Source organism: Paroedura picta, chromosome 9 (genome assembly GCF_049243985.1).
Source record: "Paroedura picta isolate Pp20150507F chromosome 9, Ppicta_v3.0, whole genome shotgun sequence".
Lineage (NCBI taxonomy): Eukaryota > Metazoa > Chordata > Lepidosauria > Squamata > Gekkonidae > Paroedura > Paroedura picta.
In genome coordinates this window covers 34,544,846-34,557,840 of record NC_135377.1, presented here as the reverse complement: position 1 = coordinate 34,557,840, position 12,995 = coordinate 34,544,846, and the positions used below count along the sequence as shown (strand labels likewise).

General features: G+C 43.4%; 1 protein-coding gene across 4 annotated transcripts in view; it reads right to left on the bottom strand.

Annotated features, from left to right (window-relative positions):
• ASPH (aspartate beta-hydroxylase) overlaps positions 1 to 3,465 on the bottom strand; it is a 121,803-nt gene extending 118,338 nt beyond the window's left edge. For all 4 annotated transcript variants that reach the window (XM_077352312.1, XM_077352315.1, XM_077352316.1 and 1 more), the window contains exon 1: positions 3,258 to 3,465. In XM_077352312.1, coding sequence (XP_077208427.1) covers positions 3,258 to 3,312 — 55 coding nt within the window. In that variant the 5' untranslated portion in view covers positions 3,313 to 3,465. The remainder of the gene's footprint in view (positions 1 to 3,257) is intronic.
• Positions 3,466 to 12,995: the final 9,530 nt, after the last annotated feature.

The following is a 12,995-nucleotide window of genomic DNA, read 5'->3' as shown; positions in this document are numbered from 1 at the left end:
CGCTTCCTCATTGGACCCTTCCTGCCCAGCCACAGGACCTCCATCTTTGAAGGACTGAGCTTCAGATGACTCTGCTTGAACCACCTCATCACTGCTTCTAGGCAGCTGATAAACACCAAGTGTGAGACAGGGCAATTGTTGGTGGGCTCCCGCAGATCCATGCCACTGCCTCCTTCAGCCCCTTCAGGAATTAATGAATTTTATTAATTTTATTAACAGCCAGTCCTGACTTTATTGAGCATACCCAAAAGTATGTTTTCAAATGTCTGTTTTATCATATTTATACTTTTAGTATTTCTATTCTAGATTTTTAAAAATATGAATGCTTAAAGACTGCATTTTTATCATCAATCTTAGAAGAAAACGATTACCACCACAGAAATGAGAAATCCCATATCTCTGACCATTATGAACACAATTTCCTGTTTTAAATAATATTCATTACCCCATTCTGGCCGTTATCCACAAAGAACTTTTAAGTTTACTAAATTGGGAGGCCATCATTCTCCCCACTCGATCAAATATACAAAAAGTCAAGCAGTAACTGTTTACCTATACCAACCTTTCTCAACTTTTTTTACCACTGAGATGCCCCTGAAACATTCTTCAGGTTTTGAGAAACCCCAGAAGTAATGCGATCACACAGAATATGGTTCGGAAGCATAACTGTGTACACAACCACCCAGGGCCCCTGCCCTTTCCAACCCATCAAGGCCCATCATTGGCCATTTGGGGAGAGGGGGGAGTGTCGACCTGATCATATATGGTCATATCACCTGACATTAAAAAAATATATATTAACATTTATTAACTCACACCCATTAAGGAATTCCTTCCAGGGCTGTCAAGAAACCCTGGTTGCAAAAGCCTGAACTATACCCTAGAAAATTTTAATTAAACTAGTAAAAAGACTGAGGTACTACAACTAATCCAACTAAATTCCATCTGAGCAAATATTTTATGACTCCTCCCCATCTTTTTTCACTTGGAGCCTTTTTTAAAACCACTTTTTTCAGTTATTCAAACATATGGCATTGGCTAAACCTGTGAGACTGTTCACGCTAAAATGAGCCAAATACTTATACGATCTATTTATCACTTTTTATCAGGTGTGGCCTTCTAATAAGTAATGAATTTTCCATTCACTCTGCACGCGTTCTGCATGTTTCAGGAGGAACATACATTATAACTAGAAAATGCCAGTTAAAGGGGAGGGCTGACTTAAATGCAACCAGCAGATGTAAACCATCTGGTCCTACCTCAGGCTCTTCTCCTGGCTTGACACGTAAACACTTTAGTGAAGATAAGGGAGTGACCAAACACAAAGAAAGTCAGTACCTTATTGTCAAGGCAACAGTTACAATTCTTGCTGGAAAATCCAGTACAGATACTTTAAAAGTTTTACATGAAATCTGATGCTACCAGGCCACAAAGTTGTAGTTTTCTTTTCTGACAGTTTAACTTCATTGTTGGTCAAAGCAGCACAGTATGATGAAAAGCCAGTATTTCTAAATAAATCTATACCATTTGTAGACTGAAGCGGCCATGTATCATCATCAGTTCACATAAACTGTTAAAATGTTCTGCCAGCAATCCACCCTCATTATGCAATCCTAAAATATTTAATCCTCTCATCAACACTGCCTCCTCACAAAGTGGTATCCACACAGCCTCTACTACTCCCATTTCATTACTTATATAACTGAACTACTCCCTATAATTCACAATTCTCCAACCTGCAGAACAGCAAACAAAAGATGTCCATGTGATCAGACCAACAGAACAAACAAAAAAGTTCTCAATAGGCAATGAGGTAATCTGCCACAGATTCTTGGAGAAAGCAACTAGACTATCTGAATGGTGCCCTATATTAAGGTCTAAAATGCTTAAAACACAAACACATAGAACCAAGCTAGTCTAGCAACAAGCAATTATACTGCCAAGCTACTATACTTAGCGAATAAGCAGTGAAATACCAGTTTACTATGGTTTGTGCAACAGTACTAAAAGCATGTTCCTCCATTATTTACTCTTATTACAAGTACCTATCAAAAAGCTTGTTTTGACTATTGCTAAATCACACATTAGTTACAGACATATGAGATAAAAGCAAAAGTGAGCTGGATTCTGGTTGAAAGACTGCCATAATACACAATACAATGCATTTTTATTTTCATGGGGCCAATTTCTGAACCTGATTGGGTTAGAAGGCCACATTAAATCATTTATCTAATTCTGGAAGGGAAAAGATGTAATGTTACCAGCGTTTAAAGAAAACAGAAAAAGTATTTTCTTCTCTCTAATGACAAAAAGGCTTCTATCATGTACAATACTGGGCATGGAGGATGGGATGAGACAGACGGGACAGCACAACAGCTTTGCAAAGGTGACAATCTACACAGATCTCTCCCACTGGCTATTCAGTTCAGGATGAATCAAATGAATAACCCAATAGCAAAGCATTGGTCACCCAAGAGCATCTAATAGCCAGATTTCTGCGCAATTTTTGAAGAGTTTCTGATCACAGTAATTTTCCCATCCTGCATAAACTGTCACAGATTTACAGGGCGACAATTCCCCATGAGAAGGCTGCATTAACTCTCCTGCACTTTCCTGGAGGTGACCCCAGCTTGGCTGAGAATGGATTCACGCTGGGACTTTGTTGGAATCTAAGGGGGGGGGGAGAAGGCAGTTCAGATCTGCACGTACATCACTCAGCCTGGGTCTCTAACGTCTCCCTCCAGTAAGCAGCCCTTGCCCTTTAGCTGAGACAGATGTGAACTGTGTACACAGTGGGAGGAGAAAGAGACGAAGCAGGGCTCGTGGTGTGTCTGTGTGTTTTCAAGGAGGAGGTCAGAGGTAGAGGGATTAGAGAGAAATTGCAGCTGGAGCTCTGCAATTCCCGGGTTCCATTTTCTCCTCTCCAAGCGCCACCAAATCGAGGGGGCCAGGCCTATGCGGCCCCCACAGCGGGGGGAAGAGGGTGAAGGGGAGCCACTCCTGGCGCGCTGCGATTGGGTAGGAGAGAAGAAGCTGAACTCCACCGCGCCAGATTTCAAAAGCACGACGGGGGCACGCAAAGCCCCCCAACCTCCACCTTCCTCCCCTCGATGGGTCCTCTGCACAAGCAGCACTGAGCGACCCCCAGGTTTCTCGCCCCGCGGCATCCCGGAGCGAAAAAGGCGGGCTACGCGTCTCCCCCTGCTCCTGCTCCCTCCCATCTAGGCCTCGGTGGGCGCCATGCGGCCGTTACCGACCTCTCCGGGCTCCGGGCGCGGGGCTGCCGCTTTTGGGGTTCTTGCGCGGGGCCATGTCGCCTCCTGTCAGGCAGCACCGCGGAGGAAAAGGCAGCGCACGGAGGGAGCCGGGGAGAGGCAAGCGGCCGGGCGCGTTCACGAGGGCAAGGGGCGGGGCTGGCGCGGTAGCGGCAGCGCTGAAGCTTCCCCTACCGACTGGGCGTGCGCGCGGAGAGAGCCTCAGTCACGACGCCCGAATGGCAGCTCTGCCCACCAATCAGGTGGGAGAGAAGAGGCTCCTAGCGGGACCTCATTGGTCACGGGGCAGGAGGAACCGCCTTAAGCGCGGCGCTGCCCGCGGTCGTCAGGATCGCCGCGCTGAAGCGATCGATTGGAACGTGGCAACAACATGGAAGGGGGCGAGGCGTCTCCCTGGGCTTGCCTCAGACCCGCCAAGAGGCCGAGGTCTCCTCAGTGCGGCGGCGGCAGCAGTAGCGGCAGCAGCAGCAGCCCTTGCCCAACTAACCGCCCTGGCCCCCCTGTAGTCGCGCTGGAGGCTCTGGCAGTGTAGCCAGGGAGTAAGAGACTTGAAGGGGGCGCTGGATGGCGCGGCCCTGCCTGCCTTGTTTCCCTCTGACGAGCCACGGAAGCGTGGCTCTGGTTGAAGCCCCCCTGCTTCGCAGGATAGTTGTTGTGAGTCTGCAACACAGTGGGCAGCCGGTCGATCCTTAGGGTGATAGAGAGAGAGCGACGCGTGCTTTCTGGCGCTGCTTTAGTTCAAGACAGGTAACGAAGAACAAAACGGTCGAGCAGCCTTTCCAAATCCCAACTAGGTCACTGTGGCTGCGATGCTATGCAGACGTCCCCGTTGCATGTACTGACCTTTCCATGCATACGGAGAAGTGGGACAGGGTTTCCCACACGAGAAAGGTTTTGAGGGCATAATTCATTTGTTGCAAACCGCTTAGAGCGCTGCTTCAAGGCTCCCGAAATGCTGCTGCTCTTAGTTCTTAACTGTCATCATTTGGGGCAAGCGTGATACACTTTGAGTTAGGGGGAGGAGTTAACATTCGGCCTCGTGGTTGCCTCCGTTAGAAGGAAAGGTGGGGCTTCATCTTGAAGGTCGTTTTGAACCTCCTTTAAGAATAAATTATTCGGAAACAATTGGAAACAATGATTTTAAACATCATTCAGGCAAAATATTAGCAGCCCAGAATAGCATTTGGTTCCAGTTCCTGAGTAATGTGAAGAAAGTTGAATTCCATTCAATGAAGATTTCCCAAATATCTGTGACCTGTCCGATATGTATCAACTAGTCCGATATGTATCAACTAGTCCGATAAAAGCAATCACATATGTTTTGTAACTGTATCAGACGGGTCAGGACAAGCATATTATATTGCCCAATATAATGCTGGCTACTAATTTAAGGATCAGATAGTTCACTACTGCAGAATGTGAGTGGTGCAGAACAAGTATTGCAATTAACAGTTTTGTATAAGCAAGCCTACAAAGAATTTCAAAATAGGGCAAACAGTATCTCTTAAATCTCTCCTGGCAGGGATGGTATGCACGTCTTTCTGAACTGTGTCCAGCCATTGTTGCTCTGGGGATACAAGGGAAAATAAGCAGGTAATATTGTCCAGATTACCTGGGAAGGAAAACGGAGAGAAAGCTAAAAAAAATGGCTGGAATAGGGCTGGGATTCAGTGTTCAACCGTTAATTTCAAATTCTGCACAGTGGTTTCTCCATGTCTTAGATAAAGGAAACAAAATTGCAGGGCAGCACTTCAGGGAGAGAGATACTATTTGTTTATTGGCATTGTGCATGAATCAAAGGGGAAGGGTGGAGAGTTGCTATAGTGACTACATTGGCCTTACAAAAAGCAACCAATGTAGAGGTGACAGGAAACATACATGGAAGGGGAAAGCTGAAATATATGGAAGCTCTGCCCCAGCAAGCACACATTTGCATATGCAGTGACAACACCTGTTTGTGCCAACACCAGTACTGGGAGAAACTTCATAATGCTGGCTAGGCATGGTTTTCATAGTCCGGAGGGGAAAAACGATCTTTTGGTATACCAACCGTTCTCTGTTGGCTGAACAAATTCTGGCATGCCAAAGCCATTGGAACAGAAGACTCAGGTTGGGTGTTATGTGCCATCAAGTCACTTCTGAATTAATGACCTCCAAAATGTCCTGTCCAGGTTTCTGGGCTGTGTGGCCATGGTCTGGTAGACCATATATGTCACACTGCTGAGCTGTGCTCCCTGCTTTTGTTTAACACTACATTGGAAGTTAATGCAGTATTTGTGCCAGTAATATGTGGGGGTTTTTTAAAGTCATTTATATAATATTTATAAACTGGAACCTTTTGCAGATGAGGGCAAAGTAAAGCAACGTGGCAACCATCATCCATACAGTTACAGCCTCTAGAAGCAATCAAAGCTATGGGCTCTGTGTGATACTGTATTTGAACATAGTTGGTGTTCTGCAAATGCCGAAAGTGGCTTCCTTTTTTCTCATCAAATATCTCTTAACAGAATGCACTCAAGAAAGACTATTAGTCCTTTCCATCAGCTTCCCTGGCTATGAATGCAAGTGTTCTGACATAGAAAGCCTTTTATAGCTCAAGTTCAGTCTTAGGGAGTACCCTTCCTCATATAAGATTTGAGTTTTTCATTCAAATGAAAGTCTGAGACATAGCTAGGGTTGCCAACTGCCAGGTGGGGGGACTCTTCTGTTCCTGTTATAGAGGCATACTATTTACCAGATGCTGTTTACTTCCATGCCATAAAAAGCTTCATCTACCTATTTCCACACATTGACTCTATTAAAAAGAAAGTCATTTTACTTTGGACCTGTTGGCAACCCTAAACATTGCAAAGCCAGTATTAAGGTAAAGGTATCCCCTGTGCAAGCACCGGGTCATGTCTGACCATTGGGGTGATGCCCTCTAGCGTTTTCATGGCAGACTCGATACGGGGTGGTTTGCCAGTGCCTTCCCCAGTCATTACCGTTTACCCCCCAGCAAGCTGGGTCCTCATTTTACCGACCTCGGAAGGATGGAAGGCTGAGTCAACCTTGAGCCGGCTGCTGGGATTGAACTCCCAGCCTCATGGGCAAAGCTTTTGGACGGCTGCCTTACCACTCTGCGCCACAAGAGGCTCAAAAAGCCAGTATTATGGACTATCTAATACCAAATTATTAATTATGCCACAAGTGTTTGCTGCGGGAGGGTAAAACGGTAATGACTGGGGAAGGCACTGGCAAGGCCACCCTGTATTGAGTCTGCCATGAAAACGCTGAAGAGTGTTACCCCAAGGGTCAGATATGACTCGGTGCTTGCACAGGGGATACCTTTACCTTTAAGTTTCCTGAAGAGGAAAAACAATTTTTTTACTTAAATATCTGTCAATTGTTATCAACTCTTTAATCAACCAGGAAATGTTTGGGCCTAACAAAATAGCTCAGACTTATTTGAGATTAATCCATTTATTTATTTTTATTTAGGGATTTATATACCATTCCTCTCAGACATACCATCTCGTGGTGGTTTACATAGCCTAAAACACAATAAAATTAACAATATAAAATTTAAGAATTTAAAAAGCCACAATCAATTACTGTTGCATCAGCCAAAAATCTCTAATATGTTACCATAGACTGATTCATGAATACATGGAGAGTTAGGCCAAAGCAAAGCCTTAGTGTGCCTTAGAGAATGACCATTTAGTGAAGGATGTAGCTTTCACTGCTATGCTAATCATAGTGCTTCTTTAGAAACAGGGGTCTTCTTTTTCTAGTCCATTAGTAATGTATTGCATTTCATGTCTGCTTATTGATAGCTCCTTTACTACCCATTTATGTAGGGCTGATGATAAAGGAGAATTCTTTCTAGGCATCCCTACCATACCTGTCTCCTTCCCCCAGGCTACAAAGATAGGCCCACTGCAGCTCATTATATTCACAGGGCATTCAGCATGTTACCACTTAATTCCTTTACCTAGGACTTTGCCATGTTATGATGCTTTTGGCTCTGTCAAGTTTGGAAACAACAAAGATGTTATGAGTATTAATAAAATAAAAATTATCTGAAGTGCTTGAAAAATTTGCAGCGTTTAATAATAATTTTGAAGGGTGGGACCCTGGAAGAGTCATGGGGGGGGGGATTTCCTATCACCACACCACTGGCTTTCTTTCCCATCCCAAATCCTCCACACCAACCGTAGCTTGCTTCCCTCTACAGCTTTCACCTCTCCTGCCAAGTTCCTTTTTTTATTGCCAGTGCCAGTGTGATTCAAGATGTCCTTTTTGAACTCCAGTTGCTATTAACATGTGTGTACATGGGGGGGGGGGGTACTTTAGGATTACCTTCCTAGTTTTTCTGCAAGCTCAGTGTATCCTTTGGGTTTGTAGAACCCTAAATTGTAGCTGTTTGCATTTTAAAAACCTGCTTGTTAGTTACTCTGTGGCTATTAGTTATAGAAATTGTGGCTACATTTTTTACTTTAACTATGTCTCTGGAGGAAGGAGCCTAGAACCTCTACTTCTAGTGGTCATAAGAAGGCTGTTAATGAATGGCCTGCTCCCTCTCACTGATGCTGAATATCAGCCAGCATCTTAGTTCAGTGGTGGCCTTCCCCTTGGAAGCAGAGATCTGGAAGTTAGACTGCCTCCGTTTATGGTGGAATGTCAAAGGAAACACTTTAGTGTCAGCCTTAGGGCTTGGATAGGAGAGTCTGAGGTTCAGTAATAAACTGCTGTCATGTTAGGCTGGACTCCCACCTTTGTTCTTACTTTATTGTCCTTTTATCAGTTTGTCATCCCATTGTGTGTCTTTATTATTTTCATCCGCATGGAATTATTTTTTTTCTGGATGTCTGCCATACTTCTTTTCTTTCTTTTTAAAAAGGCTTTTTAAAAACCTTGCTTTTCCTCCCTTAACATTTGTCATCTTTTTTCCCTACCTTCTCTTTACAAAAAAAGGGGGGAGTGGGAAATCCATCTGGTTGGAACAATAATTTCCACTTTTATACAGACACCACTTCATAAATAATGCATTAGTGTTGCATATTCTAATCTCTCTTTCTATTCTCTACTTCCATCTTGCCCATTCTTTGAACCTGTGTTTTGTAAAAATCTGTGTGAAGCACATTGTTTATGTTAATTCCAGATGGAATTATGCTTGAAACTTAACAGTTTTATTGTATGGAAAATACTTGTTTCCTTGCAATCTGCATATGAAATCATCATAGCTAATAAATTAGATCTGCTATGGATAATGGAAATGTAATTACACTGATTGCAGTTTGTGTATCTAATATATCTATTGCTCACATAGGGGCTGGCTGTACAAAGGTTCCAAGTTTCAAAATCTAACAACAGCATGTACCAATCTCAGACGTCTCTTCCTCCTGCTGTCTCTCCAACATGTGCAGGAGTAGGGATGCCAGTCCCCTGGTGGGACCTGGGCATCCCCTGAAATTATAGTTCAGCTCCAGACTAAAGAAATCAATTCCCTCAGGAAAAATGGCAGAAAAAAGAAGGCGGACTCCATAGTATTGTATCCCACTGAGGCCCCTCCCTGCCCCCAAATCTCATCCACACATGGTTTCATCCTCAGACTCCAAGTATTCCTCAACCCAGAGCTGGCAACCCTGTTCAGGAGAAATTTGTTCCTGTCACCTGTATTCAGGGAAACACAGAAGTTCTAAGTGTGTCTCATATTTACATCTCTCTGTTTAAATTAAATGGTTATTTTCTATGGTACATTGTAGAGAAAATGTAAAAAGTCAACACAGATAATTTATGTTTTTTGTAGAAAAAAGTAATAGGTTTCCATATTGGTCCACTAGAAAAAATAGAAAACAGAAGGGTGGGGCTTTATTACATCCAGGAGAATAATCTTGTGTTTTGTGTTTACCATAGTTCCTCCTCTGACTGGATATTGATCAAGGAAGGCTTCCCACACTTCATTTTAAGCTTCTCACAAACTACAGGCTGGGGTGTTCCATCAACACCAGGATCTTTTTTTCCTCATGCTTCTAGAAAAAGTCCCTTCTTGCAACATGCAAAGCTGCATTTCATACTTGACAACAGATAGGGAACTTATCATTTTTAGAAAAACAAATTTTGCAAATTCCTATTTATCATTACAGGTCATCAACCAGAGTATTTGCCTATGTCAGTTCACTTGTATTGACTCTTAAGGTAAATTGTAGGAAGGTTAAAAAGGTAAAGGTAAAGGTATTCCCTGTGCAAGCACCGGGTCATGTCTGACCCTTGGGGTGACGCCCTCTAGCGTTTTCATGGCAGACTCAATATGGGGTGGTTTGCCAGTGCCTTCCCCAGTCATTACCGTTTACCTCCCAGCAAGCTGGGTACTCATTTTACCGACCTCAGAAGGATGGAAGGCTGAGTCAGCCTTGAGCCGGCTGCTGGGATCGAATTCCCAGCCTCATGGTCAGAGCTTCAGATTGCATGTTGCTGCCTTACCACTCTGCGCCACAAGAGGCTCCTTGTAGGAAGGTTAAGCTGTCTCAAATCAAAGTTCCCAGCTAATGGAACAAATTAGTGGAGTGTAAATTTGAAAACAAGCACAAAAACTGGAACTGCTTGTCCTAAGAGAAATAGTTTGAAGTACATACTCGAAATGATTTGTCTTAGGATAAGCAATTCCAATTTTTGTATGGGACAGTATCGAATCCATGATCTACTGTCCCATACTGCATAAATTAGGGGTCCCACACCTTTTTGAGCCTGCAGAGCCTGGAATTCTGACACATCATGGTGGGCACAGTCACAAGAGGGTTGCTGCAGCTTACCTTCGGTTACACCAGTGGTTCTCAACATTCCTAATGCCACAACTCTTTAATACAGTTCCTCATGTTGTGGTGACCCCCAACCATAAAATGATGCAAGTGTTCTTTCACAGAAATTAAATCAAAACTGACCAAGATCCATTGTTCATTATTGTATATAAATTGTTTTTTTCCTGGGGTTTCTCAGTTCAGTTCTGCCTCTTGTCCTATTGAGCTGTGCCATCACTTGGAGCGCCTGGTGGGAGAGGTTGTGTACAGCTGGAGTTGTGTACAGCCAACTCAATCCCTATCTGATTGGCCCTCCCTGGGAGTTGCAGCTAATAGGGAGAGAACACCCTGCCAATGATGGCAAGAATCAAACCCAGCTCTTGAGATTAGAGTCTACTACTATTTAACCACTGGATCTCAAGATTGAGTGGGGAGGAAGGTCAAAGTGCAGGTCTATATGCTGGCGCCTGTTTTATTCCTGGGTGCAACGGGCTTTTCTCCTAGTATTGGAATATGAATGCACTTCTAAGGAAAATCCTGTCCAAGTCTCAAAAGGTGATCAGTTTATGCCCTAAAGCAGTGGTCCCCAACCTTTTTATCACCGGGGACTGGTCAACGCTTGACAATTTTATTGAGGCACGGGGGGGGGGGGGTAGTCTTATACCGAGGAACTTCGCCGCCGCTGCCTGAGCCCCTGCTCTGCTTGCTTTCCTGCCGGCGCCCCTGACTTCCCACTGCCCACTGGGGGGCACTCCCAGCAGCAGCTGTGCAGTGCCACGCCGAGGGGGAGCCCCAGCCATGGCAGCCACTGGAGAGCACCAAAGGTGAGCCGGCGGCAGAGTGGCAGGGCAGCCCCCGAGGCAGCAGCCGGGGACGAGGAGGTACCGACTGATCCACGGACCGGTAACGGTCCCCAGACCAGGGGTTGGGGACCACTGCCTTAAAACTTCTGTAGGTGTGGAAGGTTGTAGTCTCTGTGTTTCTAACATGGTTTTCTGAGAGTGCATTTTTAAATCATAAAATCATCCAGCCCTTTAAAATACATAGCATCATTTATTTTAATCCAATTATAGTATAGAGTTGTAAATTTTCATTGTTAGTACTATTGCACATAAGAATGTTTCCTCTTAATTTGTGTTAGGTAGGTAGGCCTTTAAAATGTTGTAGGAAGCATTTTAATTTACCTTTAGGGAGATAATAAGGAAATATGTTGCAAGAGGGGGGTATAAAATGAGAACGGGAGAGAGAAATGGGTTTTCTTCACTAATTAAAAAACATCTTTTTATGAGACTGTCCCAAATTAAAATGTTTTGCAGAGGATCATCTTCAGATGGGCAGCTAACAGGTATAAGTTCTTTTCGTTGGAGTCACGTGAATTTGAGAACATCCTTGACATAGTTGCCCATTGAATGCCTAATATTTTTGGTTTCACGTGCCACATTTGGGCGTTTTTGTTTACTTAGGCTTGTGGTTGGCTTTGATGATGCATCTGTGTTTGAATAGCTTTCTTACCTCTGTCTAGTTTTCTTTCTGGTTTTTGGGCTTAGTAATAACCTTTTTGAAATGCTTTTGTTCTTGTTTATGTTAAGTTTTTAATTGCTTTAATTGTTGATTTTATATGGATGTTGCTTTTGGATAAAAGGCAGGCATAGCATGTTCTTTTTTTTTTAAAGTCGTAAACAGAATTGCCAATTAATCCCTGTTTGTCAGTCAAGTACCCTGTGGCAATCCTTGTACTGTGTTTACTTTGTTTACTTTAAAACAGTCTTTACTTTACTTTACTTGCCCTGACTTATTCTTCAACTTTGTTTCTTAATATCTTGGTTTAGCTAACAACAGGTTTTTATCTGAAGTTAGTTGATTCTGTGTGGAAAGAAGGAACTGCCTAGAACATTTGGATCACTAGGCATTCTTATTTCTTGACTACCACTGTAGTGAACATGTTGAGAAGAATTCTGTTGATTGCATAATTTACTGCTAGTAATCTGGGTGAAGAGTCACTTTATCCATCATAAGCAGTTATTTGTATGAAATTACCTGATAATCATGCCTGGTGATTGTCTATTCTTGTAGTAAAGCAACAAAGATTCCAGTGACTCTATAAAAACGAGAACATATTTTTTACAGCATAAGCTTTTGTGGTCTGCAACTAACATATACAAAGGAATTAGATGAAGTAGCCTCTAGCCCATGAAAGTTTATGCCATCACAAAAATTCTGGCAATCTGCTAGAAGTGCCATTTAACTTTTGATTGGAGTTGTAATAATCTGTGGGGGGGGGAGGGGAGTTGTAATGTATGTGGGGGTGGATTGTGATGGCTTAATCTGATTACAGCTAACTAATAAGGCTACTACTCTGGACTAGAAGGAATTTTGTCTTGCATGCAAGAAACTATACATGGAGCATGAAAAACAGTGTATTGCTTGCATTCACAGCAGTGTATTGCTTGCATTCATCTATGGGTTGGATTCAGAGAAGCTTGTTCAGTTTTTGCAGTTAAAATGTCCTTCATCATCCTTGCAGCTACTGCTCCTTGTTCCATCTGAAAAACTGCTCCTGGAGACTGAAAAACATTCCAGAAGGCATTGAGATGACACAGGAAGCTAAGTCTAGAGGTAGGAATTGACAAAAATAAGAGCCTTCCACCTGGCAGTTGGCAGCCCTTTGAATTCCAGCCCATGTGACTACCACAGCGAGGATGGTGGTGGCAAGAAGATGGAGGCAAGAAAATATACCCAGTGTGAAGGACTGGGTTGAAAAATTGGGAGAACTGGCAAAGATGGCAATGCTTACCAACCTAGTGAATGGAAGAACACGAAGAACGCTGGGGGTACATCTCGCAATATTTGGATAGTTATTCATGTATTAGTAAGTCAGTAAGGCTACTGTTGTATCATTATTCTGTAATTTTTCTTTTCTTTCTCTCTTTCTTTCTGTTAATGC